General features: G+C 36.7%; 1 protein-coding gene across 10 annotated transcripts in view; it reads left to right on the forward strand.

Moving 5' to 3' along the window:
- Positions 1–14,663, forward strand: part of ATP8A1 (ATPase phospholipid transporting 8A1) — a 208,611-nt gene that overhangs the window by 133,307 nt on the left and 60,641 nt on the right. For all 10 annotated transcript variants that reach the window (XM_016160733.2, XM_036227971.1, XM_016160729.2 and 7 more), the window contains one exon: positions 12,203–12,375. In XM_016160733.2, coding sequence (XP_016016219.1) covers positions 12,203–12,375 — 173 coding nt within the window. The remainder of the gene's footprint in view (positions 1–12,202; positions 12,376–14,663) is intronic.

The raw sequence follows: 14,663 nt of genomic DNA on the forward strand, positions 1-14,663 counted from the left end.
TTGATCAAACAAATTTGTTAGAAGTCCATTAAAATGAGAAACATCTAAAAATGTGAACTAGTAACTAGGGAATCTCATATGTGATGTCTGTTTAATGTTCTGAAACAATTCTGGAAGGATTGGGTTTATGTTACATTAAGGACTGTGATTGTTGTATTATTCAAATCCCCCATAGCATACCAACTCTGTGAATCTCTGGAAATACTTTTAGGTGACTCGGAATATTAATTTTAATCAATGTGGTCTTTTTTCTAAAAGGTAGAAAAATTTTGCAAACTTGTTTCATTGAGATAGCTCAGGATTTTACTACCCTCATCTGTCAAGTCTCGGGTGAGTGGAAGGGACCATAATTTCTTAAGCTACTCACTCTGTAGGTGCCAAAACAGTCTTTCTTGAGTCTTACATGATGTACCTTTACCCTTGGTCTCTCCTTCTTCTAGCAACTCTTTTGTCTAGGGAGTTGTTGGATCTGTCCTGGGTGATAGATCAGGATCTTAAAACCCTTCTTACTATTTTCACTCCTTTCTACCATCTAGCTTCCCTAGAAAACAAAAAAGGAGGCCAGAGAGGAAAGTTACTGACTATATATTTATTGAATCCACAGGAATAATGATTAAATATGTATGTAGAGAGCTTGGAACAATAAATTTCCTCCACTCAAAGTCAAAAAGCTTCTAGTATTCCCAGATTTAATTCCTAAGAAGCCCTGATCATCTCGGCAGCTTTCTAGATAGTCTCTGCTGGTGGTGACATTCACATTCAGCCTGATGAGGAATCAGCACTTGATATGTGGAAAGCAGTGTATGGATCCCAAAGGAAAGTGCAGCATTCTGACTTTCTGTGAAAAGGGAACTCCACATTCCAGCAGGGTTCTATGCACTGCTGTTATAGTCATAAGAAAAACAATGGCTTAAGTTTCTGGAATGCTTAATTTTTATACTAGGTACTGGACTAAGGACTTTACAGGGACCATCACATTTACCCCTGAAAACATTAGTAGGCAGATATTATCATGCCCAATCTAGAAAGGTTAACTTGACCTATAGTGCTTAAGTGCCACTGGAGAATGTATCTAAATCATTGGATTCCAGAGCCTAAGCAAATTTCTGGGCCTCAGCTGCCAGTTATTTACTCTTAAAAACAAGAGTAATAATAACATTCACCTATAGGGTATTGTAAGGATTAAACAAATCGCCATATATTTTAAATACTTAGAAACAATGCCCAGCATTTAGTAAGAGCTTAAGAAATATAGACCATTATCATGATCATTATTATTGTTATTTATTTTAGCATTATTATTCCTGCAGGAAAAGGGAGAGAGATCCTTGTTGCCTTCTGCCATAAGAGGTGATTTTAAACAGCAGTCCTCATTACTTAAATTTCTCTGCTTAATTTTATAATATGACCCCAAGTCAGCCTAAGTTTGGTTATGGATACCAGTGCTTCCCCTCACTGATGTATTTTACAGAAAATAAATTGTTAGCCACATTTGGTATTAACAAGTACAAGAATATATATTTCCAACACCTTAGTAAAAGAAAGCCTTTACAGTATTGTTCCTTTTTTTTCTAGCTGAATTTGATTTTCTAAGCTTCAAATATGACTTACAGAACATTCATGACATAATGGTAAAGTTGTCATCCATATCCTTTTAAGTTCAACTTATATGTATTATGCAGACAACCCTCACTGTTTGGGGAACCAGCCACTGTTGAATGGCCTCTGAAAGAAATCCAGAGCAATCAAGTTATTGACTGAACTCCAGAAAAGGAGGGGAAAAGAGAATTGGGACTACTTCAGGTTTTGTCTTGATATGTCCCACGAGTCTCATACAATATATTTCGTATTGCTTTGAAAAATAGTTTCGGCAGGTTTTAAACCACACCGAGTTTCCCTCCACTGCTAGCACTGGAGCTTTAATACTATGAATTTTCATTTATCATTATTAGCAAAGCTGTCCCAGCTTTTTGGCCTAAAAATTCTAAGATCTTAGTTTAACTTTTATGGTGTCAATGTAGCCCTATCAGAAGCAAAGGTAGGTTTTTATAATGTCCCATCGTGAGATGGGTGTTCAAGTACTATCTGGCACACTGCTTACTCCACGTATCTCTCAATGAAGAAAGCCTCCTTTGTTACATTTGAAAGAAATGGTTTAGTAAAAAATGTAAACATTACAAAAAATGAAAATAACACATGAACAAATCATCTATTCTCCTCTCCTCTAATTTAAGACAGTGTCTGCCACAAGCCAGAGTATGTGGTTGTCAAAGTTCCATCAAACCCATTGCCTGGTCTCATGAGAACTGAATATGTCCCCTTTTCTGAAACAAAATCTAGAAATCTTGGCTTGTGTGCAAACCCTGAAGTGAAATTATTCACAAATTCACAGTGTTTCTGTTTTGAGAAATTCTTCCTCCTCCATGTGTGAGTATTCTTTATCTCTTTTTGGCTAAACATCTAAACTCTTTCAAGAGCTCCCTGAGACCTAGAATTACAGATAAGTGCTTCTAACCAGTCAGCCCCCTTGCCACTCACCCCACAGCTTGTTGACATTTCTGAGGGGAGCAGGTGGTGCCTTGTGCCTTTTTTGCATCTCTACTACCCATATCTTTTGATGAGTCAGTGCAACCATAAAATTGGCAGTTGATAGGAAACCAACTATGCACCGGGTGTACCTGCATACATTAGTCTCTGCTCCTATTAGACTGGCGTTTTTTGCCTTTATTTCAGATAGAGACAGATTATAAATGGCAAGTGCAGGATCCTGAATTTTAACCTAGATTGCTGTGAGCCTAAGCTGTTCTTGTTTTTAAATAACCATACCTTCTCCAGAGGCAGCAGAGACACGGTTGCAGCAGGAAGCATTCTGGGAGGCATCCCCCACCTTTTCTAACTTGTCTTTACTTTCTTTCTCACTCCACCAGGACTAAGCAGCTGATGGAGGGATGCCCCTCTGGAAAATGATGGTGTTTGGGCATCTTGCATTTATGGAATTCAAGAAGGACCCTATATTTTGTTTTACTAAAACAACAATTGAACATAAGATTTTATTGAATCAATGTACATATGAAACAATGGAAATGATGTGCATTTGAAATGTGCACTGAGAAAATACAGCAGATTATGATTCTTCTATATTTCTACATTAATTAATTCAAACCAATAAGAAAATGGGCCCAACATTAGCCTTCTTTGTGGTTCTGGGTAACAATTTTTCGTAGGCCCTGGTTGTTACCGTCTCCAAACCATTGATTTGGTAATTTGCTTATTTTCAAAAGATCAGTTGTACAATCTGAGCAGTCTCTTCCTGACTGAGTGGAAGGCACTAGGAGAGACTGGATGTCTGCCGCCCCAGAGCCCCCAGAGTGCTTCCTTCTGTGTGAGTCATTGCCGCCACTGCAGAATATTTAATACCAAGCTCAAAATAAGTGTTAGGGGGCTTTCAGTGGTGGTTTATAATAATTACTATGAGGGTTTTGGTAGAAGCCTTTATCCACAAAACTACTTAATTTATATAATTATATCCCCTACCTCACTCTTCCTTCCTTTCCCTGGATTTGTCTCTGTTTGCTATGTTCCCCCACCCCAACACTGAAACATAAACTTGGACCCAGATTCGACACTTCTCCACCTCTCTCTCTCTCTAGGGTACCTTAAGTGAGACTAGATGCCTCACAAGGAGTCATTTGCCTGATGGAACCTATCATAATCCTAAATCCTACCCCCTGCCCAGGGGCCGAGCAATTTGCCCGGTGTTACAACTTTCTCTTCTTGCCTTCTTCCATTTTGTGACCCTTGACCTTTTTCAGATGGCATGACCCCACTGGGAGATTAGACCATTTCCTCAATTACAGTGTTTTATGTCTCCTCCTGCCCTAAAAAGCCCATATCAACAAAGCACGGAATTTTTTTTTTGGTCTATTTCCCTCTCCATTATATTTAGCAATATGTATTGATTGAATACGTTTGCTTGGCTGCCTTCCACAGAGTATTTTTGAAGAACCTCTTTGACCATATGTTTTTAATGATTTCACTTTCTGTCTGTCCTTCCCCATTTTTGAAAAATTGTTTTATGTTGGTTTGGTTCTATATGAATACATTTTTAAAAACTACATTCTTATATAGTCAGAGAGTTTAGAAACACCAAAACTTTTTGGTGAGAAACTATGTCTGAGAGAGTTAGTGATCATGACCAGGGTGAATACTAAATGGACTAGTCATATACAAATGTAGTTTTTCTACCCTTGGGCAGGTCTTTACAACTTACTGCAGCCTGCAGTAGCTAAAGGAGAAGTTGGTATATGCGTTGAAGAGAGGTATATGGAATGTTCAGTGTTCCACTGAATCAATAACACATTGTCAAAAAGTAATACCCAGTAATGTATTCATGTTGCTATTACAGGAGTCACAAGTCACTCTTTAAGAATGTGCTAACATTGTCCATACTTGATATGGTCATAATATGTTATTAAGAATGTCATTGGAATGTTCTGTTAATTTATAATTTTAGGGTTTGAACACTTGGAGAGTGTAAAAAGTAAAAACTGAAACATTATTTGGTCATAAATTTGTAACTAAGTAACCTACCTCATGTCGTAAATGATGAGATGGGGCCACATACCACCAAAACAGTTAATAAAATATGTATTAGTTTAAGATGCTTATGTATATCCTGTTATTTGACATTTTAAATGAATTTATAGTAAGTTTTAAAAGGTAGACCCTTAGCAAGTTAAAGGATTTTTTACCCTCCGATATTTACTTATCTGCTTTTAAAAACAATATCTAAGAAGAGAAGTTGATGGTGTTATATCTAAAGTACAAATCTTCTGTATTTTTTATCAGTTATTTTAAACCTAGTATTTATGAAGCACTCATTTATATGTAACACTATTTTATGTAATTTTACATCATATAACTTTGTATTCTTTATGGACACTTAAAGTCTAACATAAGTATGTATGTAGTCATCTATGCCAAAAACATACAGATATTAAGAAAGAAACACCAAGTCAGTTTGTAACTTTCAAGTTATTTTCACCTCAGGAGTAACAGGTTGGAGACAGAAATTAAGAGAGAAGGAAAAACACTCTCTGTTGGTGTGTAAACATATGTCCTCCTGCTGTGTACCAAGAGCTGAGTGCCATTAGAGAAAAGAGAATGCCCTGTATCCTGAGAGAAAGAGTTTTCAGATACTTCTTTTGGAGTGGAAGAAGTAGCTGGTAAAGTTGAGCGTTAGCAGTGAAAGGTAGACTGAAATGAAATTGCTCTTGAGAGACATCAGAAGTAAAATGATCTCAGTAATATTCCGCTTGGATTGCACTAACATTGGGAGTGCTTGACAGTTTGCAGATCTTTATTCTTCAAGTGTTGGCACCTCCATCAGGTCTAACATCAGAGGAAGGGAAAGAACTGGTGTCTCTCAGATGTTAACCATGAGCCAAACACTGCGAAGGGCACTTGACTCTCAAGTAAAGGAGTTAGCAGATTTTGTCACCACAATAACCCTACAAAACAGATATTAACCCAATTTTATAAATCAGAAAATTTAAATTTGTTAATTTAGGGAAGTTAAGTAACCTGCTTAAAGAAAGATAGCCATAAGTGGCAGCGCACTGATCTAACCGAAGCCGTTCTGAGTCAAACAAAAAAATAAAATAATGGATTAGACTGGAATACATACGTGCTTCTGACCCCCTTCCCCCCAAAAAAGCTTATCAATAGACCCTAAAATTAACTGTGACACTTTTTCATATAATGTGTAATATATGAAAAAGAGCACTAAACCTCTGTAGCCATCTGATCCAAGTGTTTTTGGAGTTCTTGGTGGCTTTATTTAAGGGAGTGATTGGAACGATGCCTTAATTTCTCATTTAGTCTTTTTCTTTTTTCATCATTGAGGACTTTTTCACCATGTTATTTTATTTTTACCTTATACTCTACATCCATTTGAAGTTGAAGAGAATGTTGAGCTCTCAGCCATAGTATGTTTTGGCTTCTGGAACTTTAGTTCTTTACAATGTGGCTTCATCATTTTCTTCAAATTTTTCAGCGCCCAGAAGCATCATCTGATCCCTCTGGCCGGCTTTGACTTTTTAACGTCCTACTTTTTTATGGCTGTACATTTGTGTGTTTTCTGCGGACAGTGGTTTCCTCTACACTGATTGGTGACTTGTGCATATCAGCTGACAGTTTCTGAGGAGTTATTTTACAGTGGCTCAGCCTCTAGAAGGTTATCTTGTATAAGTAGAGTTACCATCTTCGTTCAGCAAGGTTCCTGCAGGTGTTTTCCTGTACATTGTGTTACATCTTGCTCTATATGTGGAAAGTAATTGAAAGTAAGAAGTACAGGCTTCTTAAACCTAGGTCCATCCTGACAAGTGCAAAAGTTGTGTGCCTTCCAAGGGTGAGTCATCATTAGCCCCAGTTGTATGCTTGCTTCAGTTAACTGCTGTGAACTCATGAAGGAAAAGAAACAAATCCAAGAACAATGAAATATATTGTTAACTCTTATGTCTGAAAGTCTAAGTATAGTTCAGAATTTTTTTTCTTCCTGGAAATAGAATCCTCCTCATAATGTAAGTTTATCATTTGACCTGCATGCATTTAACAGACTCCAAGGAATAAATATTAATGCCAAGCATTTGTTTTAAGACCCAAACACCAACATATATTTTGCACCAGATAAGTATAAGTATACTTTTTTCTTTTAACTTCTCCTGTTTGGGCTTAGCCTTGCTAATGACAACCTCTGAGACATAGGTTAGTGATTGTACATAATTTACTGTCACTATAAGTAACTGTGGCCCTGGAACAAGGTATGGAAGCTACTACCATTAGGTATTGCATGTTGGACTATTTCTCTGTAATCTTCACCTCATCTCTGCTAGTTAGACTTTGCTAACCTGGCTTCTAGTCAAAGGTTAGAGGCTTTTATTTTCCTTTCTTTAGGGATATTTCCACATTTTCTACTAGAGTGTTCCTTGGATGTGTTCTAAGTAAGACTATCTGTCTTGTAAACCTCTGAAGGAAACCAGGAAAAAAAACCAAAATGCTAGAAGCTGAAAAGGGCCATTTTTACGCAGATGCTTTGTGCAACATTACACTTTGGGCCATCAAAAACATAGTTCTTAGGTGGCCTAATGTTCTTTGCACATCTGGCCTCTGGCTTCTTTAGACTTCCAAGCAGACTTTTTGCCAAAATGAAAATGACATCTTGCATGCTGTGATACTTTCCAAACAAATCAGGACTTTTGATTTATCTCGCTATAAAACCACATCAGATTTCATTGTCTGAGGTGCCTTCTGTGATTTTTATCAAGGGTTTCCTTTTGGTAAAGGTCATGTAAAAGTAACGCAAAATGTTACCATAAAGTTTCCAGTCTATGATTTCTTTACAATTGTCATCTTATGAACATGTCGTCTGTTTTACCTGGCTATATCCTAAAGATGGCTGTGTTCTAATGGAACTTTATTAAGGTCTTCTGATCCAAGCTATCTGTGTGAGCAGTTCTGCGTGGCCTAATTATCTAACAAGCATCTTTCTTTATTTTTCTTTTCCAAGCAAATGTCTTTAAACCAAATAAATATTGTTTATTTCTAATTGGCCCACTTTTCTACAACCTAGTTTGATCACTAAGTAGCCAATCTGGATGTTCATTCTATTATATTTATTAAACAATTTATTTTATTTTAGACAGAAGGAGACATTGGATAATAACTTCCACTTTGTTCTCCATTTTTTCTATAATAAGATAAGCATATTAACATTTTACTATTATTTTAATTAAAAGTATCTAAGATTATATAATTTTATAGGCAGCAGAAAATGTGCTCAAAATGATCACGTGAGAAAACCATTGTAACTTCTCCCAAGGTATTCTCCAATCATTAATGATTTAGTTATTCTTTCCTTCCATGCTTTTATTCATTTTACTTCATCTCTTCATCGAGGCCTCAGGCTCCAAAGAAAAATAGAGATGTTATTTTGTATATCATGCTATGTTATATAAGTATAAACAGAGTATTTGGAGAATCTAAAAGTTGGAAGCATTTACCTGGAGAACTCAGGAAAATTCAGGTCAAGGGAATAGTTATTGTTTTATTTTTCAGTATTTTAGTATGTAATCTTGAAGGAAAAAAAATAATGACAATGGAGACATGACAATACAAGAGAGAAGTGTGAGAAACAAAGAAGACAGTTCTTCCTCCTGGCTCAAGAATTAGGGAGGATTAAGTAAAGGGAAATTTTTAGGTTAAGAGAGGAAAGTTGAAGGAATTCTTTCTGATATAGATGTTCTCAGTAAAGCAGGTAGATATTTGCTGATGGGACAGGGGCAGCCAAATCTGGAATCTTGAGAGGAAAAGATCTGGAGTGGCCTCTGGGAAAAATGGAATCCACTAGCCATGGATAAAACTCTAGATGAGCAGTAATGAGCACCGATAGAAGGGAAGAGAGCTGAAGTAAAGCCTGTCCTCGTGGTGAGGTGATTTTTTTCCCTTGTGTTTTCAGCTCTAAGAACTGAAGAGAATGTTGCTTGTGGCCTCAGTTGTGAATTGGCAAGGAAGGAAAGCATGGTAAGAGGTCCAGGGGCTGAGGACCCGAGGACTTGGCTGTGTGCAGGGCAGTGGGTAGAGAGAATAGAGTTGACTGGGGTGTCCATGTGTGATGCAGGTTATGGGAGGTGCAAGTGAATTCCAGTTTCCCTGTGGTTCCTTCCCTTACTCGGATCTTCACCTAGTAAGGTTCCTGAACCCTGACCTTGCCCCTTGCCTGTGTTCCCAAATTGTCTTTACTTCTGACTCTCCTTGATTATAGCAGCAGATGTTTCTTTTCTTTTTGGCCCATAAAAACTGTAGAACAAGGAGATACAGAGTTTTTATTTTGTTGTACTATGTGGTCTTTTATTCTTTTTCTGATTTAGCTTCTCATTTATATATTTTCACTTTCACATGTCACTAATTTTAAACAGTTAAACATTTCCCCCTTCAGTAGCCAAAAAGAAAACAAAGCAACAGCTAATATAGTAATAAATTTATTTCTAGCTACAGGAGATAAGCTTCAGTGCACTATGGCCATAAAGTATGGCTCTCAGGCTGAAGGGAGAAGCAATAAACTTTCAATAAATAAAAGAATTTTAAAATACTCCTGGCAGTATAAATAACTGTAAAATATAACTTGTAACTGGCAGCATGCAGCCAACACCAGAGCTCCTTACAAAAGAAAACTGTGAACTAAAATAAGAAAATGTTTGCAGTTTTTCATTGTCACCTTGCACCCTAGGTGGGCTGGCTGGAGAACTCACTATGGGAAGTTTTTGACTCACCTTTTGAAATGTCATCTCTGTTACATCTCCTGACACCTTTAGATTTGCTGAAGATCTGTGATAATCACCAAGGAAACCTAGGGGTACTGATGCCACAAATAAGAGAGTTCTCAACAAATGTTAAGGTGTTAGAGAACACCTTCGAAAGGAGGGAGAGTGGGGCACACAGGGCCACGTCCCACAGGTTGGATAATGAGGGAGCTTGCACAACTCAGGAGCTGACTTTCAGTCTTACTCTGACGATGAATTTTAAAGAAATTTGAAGTTCTCCTGAGGCCCAGCTTAGGTCCCATTTGGGTTTTCAGCTCAGGAGACCCTTGAGCAAAAGCTTAAAAAAATACACTGGAATTTTAGTGAATAATGCTTTGGTTCGAAAGACTGTTGAAGTAATGGATTATTCTCTAGAAAATTAAGGAGCAAGCAAAAGATTATCTCTGTCCTCTCTCTCTCTCTCCCCCCGCCCTTTCCCTTCTTCCTTCCTTCCCTCCCTCTCTCTTCCCTCTCCCCTCTCAAATCAGAAGTGATAATAGAGGGGGAAATACACTGCTGCCAATAGGATGAAATCAGAACTTACCAGTGCTCTCATTCAATAAATTTGTATTTCCCCAGCATTTGTAATTGTAGGCACTATGTTTGTTGCTGGGAAACAGGTCTCTCCCGTCAAGGACCTGACGGCCATGCTGGCATGCAATGAGTTACACCTGGCAACATGGCATGAGCCTGGGAGGGCTCGGTAGGGTACACCTGGTTTAGAAGGTGGTTGTGAAGGGTAAATTTTGTCGGACTTAGGTTGTGGAAAGCCTTAAAGGCCATTTTAAGGAGTTTGGAATATATCATGTAGACAGTAGGAAGCCATAGAAAAATTTTGAGCAAGAAGAAACATGATTTGTGTTTTAAGTTTGTTTTTAGAAAGAGAAATCTCTGTTGGCGGTAATGATGAGATGAGAGACAGATGATGAGAGCTCTAGGGAAACAACAGAGGGAATACGTAGGCATTCCATTTATAATTTGCTAGGCCTAGTACTGTCTGAAGTTAGGTTTGTTTTTGCTGGATTGTGTAGAGAAAGACAAGCTAGCACAGAAGTTTAATTCTCAGTTTCATTTCACTACTTAGTAGCCATGTGTTTGTGGGCAAAGAACTTAAACTCTAAGTCTCTTGTTTCTCATCTGCAGAATGGGGTAACAGTGGGGCCTCCTGCATGGGGTCGTAATAAGTTTAACTGAATGTTGTATCTGAACTATGCCTAGTGAGCATTACATACTAAATATGGTTTTGTTTTATTTTTATTTTTAATCATTCATTGATTTACTTGTTTGTTCAGTTAATCTACATGAAGACATAGAGTTTTAAAACAACAACCCAGGGTAATCTACTGTAGATTGTCATTAGTAAATTTTACTTGCATTATTTTACCGACATTTTTTACCTCATTTTCTTAAGTCCTCTTGGCCCAAAACTTCCAGCAGGAAATAAGAAGGAGAGGCCTGTAAATTAACACAGCTACTTCCCCACTATGTAAAGTGCAAACAGAAAATTTTGCAAGACTGCTACAATATGGTGGTCCTTGGTGTCAGTGTATAACAGGGAACAGGGGGAGTGTTAAGTTCTAGTATTAGGAAAATTGAGCAACCTTACTTTACAGTACAGTATGGTTTTATTATTTTGATAAACATATTCCAGAACATAGTGTGAACCCAATTTGAATATAATTGCAGAAACACCTTCAAAAAATCCCAATATAAAATTTTAATTACCTATGCCTTTGCTTCCCTCTTTGTGAAAATAACTTTGAAATGACTGTACCACATTCTTAAATTGGAACAATAATTATATCTCTCATGACTATAGTAAAAATTATTATGAGCATTTTCATTGTAAGTATATTTTATTATATAAATATGTATTTGTATTTATTATATAAATAACTGCAAACTCAGATTTAAGCACTCAGAACAAAACTCTTAACAGGAGGGAAATGATTCTTTATATTTACTTGTGCAGAGGCAGTGTTCATTTTCTTCATGTTAGGGCTCTTGTGAAACAAAAAAACTGGTTCCGTTGGGTTATAGAAAGAGTCTACAGGATTTTGGGAGAAAAACTAAATATTCTGAAATTTATTGCCTTTTGAAGAGCTGGGAAAGCAGTTCTTGACAGACAAAATATGACTCTTCTGTATAGTCGAGGTGAACAAAGCTTTCTTCGGCACTGAAGGTTTTCATTGTGCGTGAACTTGAACCCTTCATTGATGGAAGGAGCTCTTTTATTTGCTCCATCAAGATTACCAAGCCACATTTCACCATCCTCAACTAAAATACAGCATCATGAAATCATGATTAAAGTTACAGAAGCCAATTCATAAAGTGGCAAGAGATTACACCTATGGCATTTTCTCCTCTTGGTTACTGAGAATTAAGTTTCAATAGCATTGAGTACTTCTGAAAGAATACCCATAAGTTATTTAAATTATATTCTCCAATTTTTCCCCTCGATTCATGGCTAAGCAATTTTGACTAGTTTGTAAATTAGGGTCATATTATTGTTTAATAAGATAATTTACTGGAAAAATTTTTTCAGGGTAGTGATTGTGTGCTTTGAATAACAGGCAAGGATTGCAAAGGAATGAGTGATTTGTAATCTAGTCCCAACTCTGTAGGAACACACGTGTGACTTCAAGCAGGTTACTTACTTTTCCTGACAATGTTTGTCCCATCTCCTTTGAGGGGCTTTTGTGAGAATCAAATGAGGAGAGGTACATGAAAACCACTTGACACATAAAAAGCACTAATAATAAATGTAGTTTGCTAAACATCCTTGAGGTAGAACAAATGAGATTAAACATGGAGGTCGTTTTTGTTCGTTTTGTTTTCCACAGGGAACAAGAGAAACTCTCAGTCGTCACTGCACTACCCTTGGTGATGCTCTTAGAAAAGAGAATGATTTTGCTCTTATAATTGATGGGAAAACCCTCAAGTATGCCTTAACTTTTGGAGTGCGACAGTATTTCCTGGACTTGGCCTTGTCATGCAAAGCTGTTATTTGCTGCAGGTAAATTCTCCTTAATTTTGTCAGATTTCAGTAAAGAGCAACTCTATCCTAAGTTCTTGATTTTTAAAGTTCCTTATTATTCCAGCCAGAATTTGTAAATGCCAGGTTATTAATTTAATCACTCAAGACTTAAGGTTCACAAACTGGGATTGAATTTATTAGCAGAGTTTTTGAAAGTGAGTCCTAACAATCACTAGTATTGTTCATAATTTGAATTGAAAGGTTTCTTGCTATTTTCTGTCTTTAAAATCTATTATTTACCTGCATTTCTGTCTGGCATTATTTCTGTAAAGGTTCTGTTTTCTATACTTGGACTCTAATCCTGCCGCAGGGCTATATTTTGGGGAATGGCATGATGGGGGACACTAACTAAATCATTTTCCAAATAGCTGAACATTTTTCTGAAGAGTCAGCTATTTAGAAAATAATGACTGACTGTACAGTCAGTCCTTCACCCTTTAATTTATAATATTGCCTGTATCCTAAAATAAAATCTGTTTTGTTATTAAGGCCTAATCCATAGAGTTGTACTTTTGTAAATCAGCTCCAGGCCTTTCTGAACTTCTTTTCCAAGAACCTTCCCCATCTCTCTGTCTAAATTGTTTAAACTATGTCTTCCTAAAATTTAAGGTATATTCATGACCATGCCCAGTCTTTTCCCTTATGGTCACCATGAAACCTAAGAATTTCCTTCTTTGCCATGTGTTTAATTGAATCTCAGCAGCTGGTAAGACTAGCACTTTCTCAAATTGCTTTCTCTTCCTGGGAGATGAAATGTTAACAGAGCTTCTGAAGAGTTTCTTAGAATCTGTGCATTTAATATTACCTTTCAAACAGTACTGTCAGCTTTTTAAAATTTTCTTTAAAATATATTTGTTAAAAATGCTATGCTTTTCAAACCTTTTTTTTTTTTTTTTTTTTTTTTTTGGTCCAGGCTTAGTTACTTAATGTCATTTATATAATATTGTTTCCAAACTTATAAGCCAAGCCTTGTAGATATTTCTTAAATTTCCATAAAATATACATTTTGAAATATAATTTCAACCATGCTTTCTAAGTACCCTTTATAAGCATCATTTCAGCCTTTAAAATTATATCATACTTAGAGAATTAAGAGTTGCTTATTATTTTTCTCTGTGGCAAGTATTATTATAAAGCTCTTGGATAAAATATTGTACAGATAACTAATATCAGTAATAATATGGTTCTTTGCTTAATCATGAAAAAAGAAGTGGAAATTATTCTGTCTTGACTATCTCATTTGCACTTTGGTATCCCTATACTTTTTTAAATCTGCATTTCCAGTGACTTTTCTTAGTTCTTTGCTAATCTCTTGACCAAGTTTTAGTAATGTTCAACTCCAACACTCTTCATCAGGATAATACTGTATCAGATTTGATAATTTAATCATTTTCACTAATGGTATCACAAGGATCAAGAAAAGTTTGCTCAAAAAAACATTGATATAATTTCTGGCTTTGTGGAAACAAAACAATACAGAGCTATTTAGGTTAAAATGACCAGTTTCCTTGAGTTGGTGGCATCTGTTCTGTGCCTACTGTGTGCTGAACATAGATGATGCACTTATAAGGATGAATAAGACTTCCCGCCTACTCGCCTTCATGTATCTTTCTTTTTCTTTTAAGTGGAATCACAATTAGTTTGGAAAATGTGGGAGGCCAATTTTCAAAATTCAGCCTTAGCAGCTGAGCCTCATTCTTACAGCATTGCTTAACACAGTACCTCCCACCATTCTTCAGAAAGTTGAACCACAAATTAAACAACAGCAGAGAGAGAGAAAAACTAGAAAGCAGAGTCAAGGGAGAAGAAATATGTTCTTTGCTTGTGAAATTCCCTCCCGAGATCCATGTTCTGAAAGCTCACAAGTCACATGGACCTCAGCTCTCCTCCAGGCCCCAAACCCTAGGAGGGAATCACACCCCTCTCTACACAGCACGTGCTGCTCAGCTCTGAAACTGAGCCTATAAAGATGTGTGTGGCCCCTTCCTCCCTCCAGTCTGTTTTATGTATGTTTGAGGACCATGAAGGTCTCTGTGCAGACACTGAGTTCTATGTAGAGTTTTAGGTTGTGTTTTCATTTTGATTTTTTTTTTTTTAAAGAAAAATATCTTCTTCAGCTTTTTTCTTCTAATTACCTTCATATACTCTCTTTTCCCATAAGGATTATGGTTCAACTTCCTATCTGGCTTTGAGAATTCATCTAAGCTCATAATCACATCAGTGCCACTGCCCGGTTTATGTCTCTGCACCTTCTTGGCCTGATACTT

This window comes from Rousettus aegyptiacus, unplaced genomic scaffold (assembly GCF_014176215.1).
Source record: "Rousettus aegyptiacus isolate mRouAeg1 unplaced genomic scaffold, mRouAeg1.p scaffold_m13_p_10, whole genome shotgun sequence".
Taxonomy (NCBI): Eukaryota; Metazoa; Chordata; class Mammalia; order Chiroptera; family Pteropodidae; genus Rousettus; species Rousettus aegyptiacus.